The 7,721-nt window shown below is 44.2% G+C and overlaps 1 protein-coding gene across 3 annotated transcripts in view; it reads right to left on the bottom strand.

Moving 5' to 3' along the window:
• Window positions 1–1,143: 1,143 nt before the first annotated feature.
• SEC16A (SEC16 homolog A, endoplasmic reticulum export factor) overlaps window positions 1,144–7,721 on the bottom strand; it is a 33,785-nt gene continuing 27,207 nt past the window's right edge. For 2 of the 3 annotated variants that reach the window (XM_019540925.1, XM_019540927.1), the window contains 6 exons: window positions 7,471–7,608; window positions 6,531–6,631; window positions 5,374–5,448; window positions 4,713–4,772; window positions 3,732–3,809; window positions 1,144–2,806 (listed from right to left, as the gene is read on the bottom strand). In XM_019540925.1, coding sequence (XP_019396470.1) covers window positions 2,738–2,806; window positions 3,732–3,809; window positions 4,713–4,772; window positions 5,374–5,448; window positions 6,531–6,631; window positions 7,471–7,608 — 521 coding nt within the window. In that variant the 3' untranslated portion in view covers window positions 1,144–2,737. The remainder of the gene's footprint in view (window positions 2,807–3,731; window positions 3,810–4,712; window positions 4,773–5,373; window positions 5,449–6,530; window positions 6,632–7,470; window positions 7,609–7,721) is intronic. The other variant, XM_019540926.1, reaches the window with a different exon arrangement.

Genomic DNA, 7,721 nt, shown 5'->3' with positions numbered 1-7,721 from the left:
GCTGGGAGCACCGGCAAAGCCCCCGGCCACGGGCACGGGCGCTCCACCGCGCGGCCCGTCCTGCGCCAGCTCCCACGCGCCGCGGGCAGGGAGGCGGCCGTGGTTCATGTAACACAGGGGGGCCCAGGAGGCTCCAGGGCAGCTCTCGGCTCCCTCCTGCCCGGCCTGCGGGAAGACACCCGGGCGCCGCGGGCTCCCGCTCACCGCTGCGGGCCCGACGGCCTCCGCGGCTCCGAGCAGGCCCGGCTCGGGCCTAGCAACCGGGGTAGGCCCGCCCCGCCCCTAGCAACCGGAGTAAGCCCGCCCCTAGCAGCCGGAGTAGGACTGGCTTGGCACGAGCAACCGGAGTACGCCTGTCCCTAGCAACCGGAGTAGGCCCGGCCCGCCCCTAGCAACCGGAGTAGGCCCACCCTTAGCAACAGGTATAGGTCTGAGCTGCCCCTAGTAACCGGAGTAGGCCCGCCTCTACCAACCAGAGTAGGTCCGGCCTTAGCAACCGGAGTAGGCCCGGCCCGCCCCTAGCAACCAGGCGACAACCCCCTTTCCCCTCCCCCCGGCGAGGAGGGGCAGCAGGGGGCTCTGGCAGGGCAGCTGCGGAGGGCTCACCGCTGCATGGTTCAGGCCGAGCCGGAAGCGAAGGCAAACTCAAGTGCATCGGGATGAGCTCAAAACCCTGTGCGGGGCCCAGGAGCTCCCAGGCCAGGAGCAGGGCAAGGGGGGACGTCCAGCGCAGGGTGCCCACCAGCTACACAGGAGGCCAATGTGGTGGTTGCCCCCGCATTGGGTGAAGGACAACGGCAGTCAATCCCATCTCTTGCCAGGCACTTGTACCGGAAAGCTTGCAAAAGAGAAGGGAGCAGGTCCACGAGCCACCATCGGGTCCAATGCCTCCATCTCCACTTCTCCACAGCAAACGCAGCTGGCACGCAGGTGGGTGGAACAGGGAGCAGAGGGAGATGCAAGCGCACCCGTGCACCCCGCTGGGTCCCTGCCTGGACAGCCCACCCCGCAGACCGAGCAGTAGTTTTGTGCAGGAGAGGCCTCGGGAGTAGAGGCTGGGTACTGCAGGGAGGTTTCCTTGTACGAGAAAGCACTTCACGGGCAAGCCCCCTGGCTAAGCAAGAACCACAGGAAGTAGTAAAATGTGAAAGTGCTCCAGAGCGCAAAATATTTTATTTAAGAATTTACAGTGTCAAATCTAACACTTAGGAAAGATAGCAGCTCCCAGCTCAGAGGAAGCGTTCTTTGAATTAAGATGCTTGGCAGTCTCTACTGAAAGACACGTCAGCAGTACGGCTGGACTGGAGGAAGCCAAGTAGCTGAACAGGGCTTTTGAGTTAGGAGAGAAAAAAAAAACCCCCCAACACATGGATCGCTGCTGCCCGACTCAAGGATTTAGAGCATGGACAGTCATTGGGAGGCTATGAATTCTTCCAAACAACACACCTCAATCCCATATGTAATCCCTTTGGAACATGTTTAAGGCTGTCCAGATTTCAGAAAGCTGGTCACATTACCCGAGGAAAGAAAAAACAAAAAGGGACAACATCAGCAATTCCACATTTACGTTATTTCTAGTTGTGGGCAGAATTGCAAACATTAATCAGCTTCCTTGGCAAATCCTAAAGAAAATGTGACCTAATGATTCAATAAATATTTTCAAGTGTATTTTCTCTAGGTGGATCATTTTGACTTTTCACAATTCATGTTTGCACCTCAATAGTTTTCAGAATTTCTATATTAAAACCTAAAGCTTTTCTTCAAGTCCACTGGCAGAGAGACCTAGTTCACCTAATTTAGTATGGTTTGAAATTCATCTGTTAACTATTTAAGACCTTAGTTAGTTTAGTTGAAGGACAGAGGATTCTGGCACTCAACAAGAACATTTTTCAACAACTTTCAAGCTGTTACCACCCTAATTATATGGTGCCAAGAGTTTGAGAGAAAGCAAGTAACCATATTGCACTTAAAAAGAACACTCACTCACTCGTCAGAAATAGTACAGCGTTGGCTATTATACAGAGAGCTTCTTTCAGAATATACAATTTGTTTTACAAGTAGTCTAAAACACAAACTACATACATACTAGATAAGATCCAGATCAGATTCATTTTAGATTTATTACAGTCACAGTTTTCATTCAATATAGGTCAATTTATTTGGATGAGCTGTGGCCCCATCTCCCAAAAAAATTGCATGTGAGGCATTTCTCAGATGTGTGTCTTCAACCGTCATATACTGACAAACACCAGTATGGTTTCCCATATATTAAATTGTGCACAGTCCTTTTCAGGCCCAAGTCAAGTGTTAATGTGTGGGCGTGTCCTCCATTGGGAGGGAGGCATCCCTCAGAAATTAGGGAGTCCTTAGAAATTAATTTGTCTTTAAGTCACATCAGGTTTCAAAAAAACCTCAATGGAGAACTGTGTATGCAGTGTAGAGATGGTTTTTGTAACAGACAGTAACTGTTTCCTGTCCCTGTCCACCTTTCACCCCCAGTGGAAAGAAAGACCTAATCATCTTTGAAGTTTTTTTTTTTTTTTTTTTTAACCCTTGCTTGGTAATGATTCACGTAGGTGAGCTGCAAGTAGGAAGACCCATTAAAAGCAATCAGCCAGCATTAAATTACTGTCATATCACTTGCAAGATAGTACTGATAACCACGTGCCATAAAATTTGAGCTGGTTTTTGTATACCCAAAACTAGCATGAAAGTGTTCCAAACACTCCGCCATTATCTATTTCAATGTTGGGTATTTTCTCTGTCCAATTCTTCCCATCCTTGAACTTCCAGTGGGTACAGGAGACTGAAAAGATTTAAAGAGAAAAATAAACAACAAACCACCAAGCAACTTAACCGCCCCCTTATCTACTGAACGTAAAGCCCCTGAAAAAATCTGACTAGTATTTTTTCTCTCCAAGGTAAAGAACCAATTTGTTTTGGACATAACAGGCTTAAGGCACTAATCCAATTTCAAATGACTTAAATGGGAACTGGATTGGTCTGTACCCGAATGTGACATGCAGGATTAAAACAGCCATGTTACCACACAGCAGACTGCTTACGTACAAGATCTGCTATGACTTCTACAAGGCAGATGATGTGCCTGTCAAATGACATTAGCATTAAAATGCCATGTCATGTATTTTAAAAACCTATTCCAACACCTAGCTTGATTCTACCCAGCGCAAGTGATGACCAGGATGGGAGAGAGAGGCCCTGTTGCAAAGCCACCACAATATTCCTGCTGCGAGGTAGGAACACAGCCTAAAAACAAGCTCAGTGATTTGATCTCACCATGTGTCCAAACACTATGGAGACAGGCCAAACAAAGGGAAATATGCCAGAAAATGCATAGTAGGTTAAATGAGCCAGTGCTGTGGAATCAGCAGGAGAGGTGTAGATGGGGACCTGAAAGATGGAGAAGGGTAGACAGGACTCAAAAGGTGGTGTGGAAGAGATGAGCGACATCAGTAGGAATGAGAAAAGAGGCTGCGTAAGAGGTGGAAAGCAAAGGCAGAACAGAAGGAGCGCAGGCATGATAAAAAAAAAAAAGAGGCAGCTGGTATTTGTCGCCATGCTGAAGCACTTTTTGAAAGCAGATTTGGGAAGGCAGTTACCCAAAGGAAAGGAGGTTCACTGCGATTGACAGCTATATAGGTAATATTTAGCTAGGTTACTTTACTTTCGCGGTCAATAAACCCAGGCAGCAACAGAAGGATTTCACTCACATGTGCAAAATGAGAAGGGTTGTAGAACTGAACAGTGCCAGTGGGAGGTCCCCCTGACGGTGGTACGCCACTGAGAGGCTAGAAAACAGATTAATAAGTTAATGTGCTATGCAAAACAACAGAACTGTACCACCTCTCCCAAGCCTGAATTGCTTACTTGTACAAAAAAATATATTTCACAGGAATATCTAATAGATACAGAGCAGCAGATTTTAATACAATTGCAAAAAGTGCTGACACGTTTTGCATTTTTAAAAAAAATACTTGCTTAATGTAAGTATTAGCAAAACAATATCACATGCACAAACTGTCAACAGCTCTCAAAATCCAAAGCATGCAAAAACCAAAAACAAAACACACCAGTGCAACTTTACTGAATTAGTATCTTCTGTTTTTGTTAGTAGACTTTCAGCCTCCCCAAAAAATATACACACCATCTGCAATAACTATTCTGCTTTAGTTAAACACCAGAAAAAGATTCCGTCAGCCCTTTACCATGACCCAGAGTACTGAAACTCACAGCAGAGATGAAGCATTCCTTTAATTCCTACAGGGACTGTTCGCTGACGAAATGGGCAACGTTACCACTAAGATTTTGAGAGTGGCTGCAGCCTAGCGAAGTTTTTCTTTTTTGGTCTGGTTGTTTTGGGGGAGGTAGGGGGGTTGTTGTTTTTTTTAAAGCAACTGTCTTCTTTGCTATCTTGGGACACAGTTGATCAAAATCCCCAGGTGAATTACTTGGAAAGAAAAATAAAAGCATGCCTAGATTCTGTGCATTGTCTTTGGTAAGCGTGAATCTTTAAAGACCCTGTTTGAGTGTTAAAAGGAACACTGCATCATTGGTTACTCTCAATGTTATTTCTGTGATATGGAGAAAAGGAAGACAATGACTTGAAAGCAGCATTAGTAAGGAACTGAGCAAAAGCAAATTAAAAAGGGTGGGGGAGGTTAATGCAAGTGAGAACGGCCAGCCACATGTACCTGATTAAAATGCTGGCTTACTTCACGTGATAATGAACTCATTGAACTAGAGCGCGAAAGCTACAAAACAGCAAGAACACACACATACAAAAACACAAATAAAACTGTCATGCAAGTCACTGCCCCAAGCTTTCAGTTTTATTTTAATTAAAAGTTTTGTTCTGCCAAAGGTTAAACCAACTTCATGTTAAAAAAAAAAAAAAAGCCAGAAGTTAGTTTAAAATCAAAAAGGATTTTTTTAAAGCATGAAATTATGTAGATACAGAAAACATTTAGTAGGAACAAAATGTCATGTTATCCCACCTGGCACACAGTGGTCTATTCTCTTCTTTGTGTATTTTGCATTTAATATTAGTGACATTAAATGCACACACAGAGGCAAAGAGAGACCCTGCAAATGTTTAACTTCACACTTCACTCTTAGAAGGGCCTTTCAAAAAACCAATGTGGAAAAGGTGTTCTCGCCACAGCGATGACACTTAACTTGAACTTTGGCCTCTAGCACTTCCATTTCTGGATGCAGTCACTAAGTTTCCATCTCAGCTAGTCAACAATCAATAGTTAATTGCTGTTTTAGATTATGCCTGCTAAAGCCTCTACAGCCTAATGGTTAAACATACCGTACGAAGTCATTAGGCATCTGCTTTGAATCAAACCTTACCTCGCCTGACTGAGAGCCATCTGGATTGGATGCAGGGAGTTCAGAACCAGGAGGAAGCATGGCAGAATTTAAATACTGTAAATGTAAAACAAAAAACCCCCAAATCAAATGCAACCTTGTGGATCTTCATTTAAAATCAGGAAGATCATATGTAGATTAGCACCAGAATGATAATTTCCTTTGTGCATACATTAAAACACTCTGAAGCAAATAAGCACTGAAGTACACGAAGCACTGACGTAACATGCCTGACGTGCCTAACTGCTATGAGGGCTCTCAAATTCTGTATTATGGGAAGCTTGCGGGCACTGTCCTACTCGGGGCTATACTCAATTTTTTCTAACAGTAACATTTTACTATACACATCAGGGGAGTTAAAATAGCATTTTGGAAATGTATAGGAGCCAAAAGCATTCAAGTAGAATGACAATTGTCATGGCTAAGAACTAAATAGTGAGGACTCCTTGGTATTATGGAAACACTTGGAGGATATTCTCTTCCGCGTGCCAATGTGATAGCATGTTGTCAGCGCTTGGATTTAACAAGTCTCACCAAACGGCCATCATTTGCATCCTATGAAGTTGCAGATCTAGACAAAATACTCTATCTTGATAAGATATTGGCATTGTAATATTTTATGTTGCAAGCCCAAAAATAGTGATGCTTGAGGAAATGACTCCTGCCTCAGTACTCAATGAATTTCAAATACAGTCGATGTGCTTTGATTAAACAGAACAGTGAACGACATGAACCAGATAAAGGGTACTAGAGCACTGGAAAGACATAACTGCTCTCTATAAATGGAGCCCGTCACCCGATTCAGCAACGATAAGGTACCAGACCAGTGGCATAGCTGACTGCATGCACCAGGAAAAAACAAAAGGCTGGAGTCCTTATCCAGCAAACACCATGCTCACAATGCCTGCACCCAGTGCCAGGTAAAGAACCTAAACCTGCTAAGATTTTTCTTTTTTTGGTCTTTACTCATCACCCTTCTGCTTTCCCTTCTCTCTCCTTTTCTGTCACAAGGGATTAAGTCTGTGCACAGGAACAGTGTGTAGGTTTTGCTGCTAGAAAACTGCAAGTGCAGTATACTTGGTTTGTCAATTAAAGCTGTAGTGGGAGGCACCGAATAGTCTGCAGTCTTACCAACCTACCTGTGGTTCTGCAGCTGCAGCAGCATCAGTGTTGGCTTGATTTGTAGCTGGTGTCTGCTCGACTGCCCCACTCCCTTCTATAGGCTGGGGTTCCTCTGGAACTACAGGAGATACAGGTAAAACTCTCACTTAAAGTTACACTGATCTGATCATCTGCAAAGCGAAGACATATCAGAAGAATTACTTCCTCAGTATCCCCTCAGAGCTAGCTGCTAGTCTGGCCCAGTGAGCACGTGTGCAGCTATTTATATTAAAGCTAGCTGCATATAAGAGATTAATATATTTAGGTAGGGAACCTCTAAAAAAGTATAAACACTGGAGTATAAGCAGAGGATCTGTAGCAACCAAATATGCTTTTAAAGTCTAAAGTCTAAAATAGACAGCCTTGGCCAGAAAGCAGCAGGTGAGGAAAAAAATGTGATCTGACAGGCAGCAATTAGTGAAATGTGAACGCTTCAATGGTTAAAGAATAACGTCCAGCAAAAATCAAACTGAGGGATGCAAAACAAGTTATTATCTACATAAGAACGCACGTAGCTTGCACTGCTTTCTTAGGGCTCCCAAGGGTTCTAGTACAGCCTCTCACTTCCTATGAAACTGAAGACCTACTGCATAACATTACTGTTTAAAAGCACTGTTCTGTTTATGGTGCAGGTGGTGGAATTATTCCCTCTCATTACTATATGCCCCTGCTTCTCAGTCCTAATGATCTTGTAACAGATCACATAAACCTGCTTACTACAGATTTTCTACAGGAGGCTGTTTATGGAGCTGCAGCAGTTTTTACGGTGTCTAAGCTGATATGGACCTCCCTGTCTCTTAAAATTCAGAACAGATAAGAGGAATTAATATTTTTTAGACTTAGACTATGACACATAGGCATCTTAAAGGAAGCTTGTCTGCTATCTCACTGCAATTTATCCACCTTTGGCTTACACACCTGAGTTTGGTACAAACAGGTTTGCAGGGATAGGCATGGGTGCCAGTGGGGCAAACAGGTCTGACGGGGCAGGAACAGCACTGCTTGATTTTGCTCCACTTGGATTTAGAACATCCACATAACGAGCTCTGCTTCCTGCTGAACAGCAAAACATAAACATGGCAATGAAACATTCTGCATTAGCCGTTTAAAATTAAGACAGGCCGTTTTCTGGTTAGAGCATCTTCCAAGATCAAGAAAGAACAGACCCA

This window comes from Crocodylus porosus, unplaced genomic scaffold, assembly GCF_001723895.1.
Source record: "Crocodylus porosus isolate Cpor-Errol unplaced genomic scaffold, CroPor_comp1, whole genome shotgun sequence".
NCBI lineage: Eukaryota > Metazoa > Chordata > Crocodylia > Crocodylidae > Crocodylus > Crocodylus porosus.
This window is presented reverse-complemented; position numbering and strand designations above follow the sequence as displayed.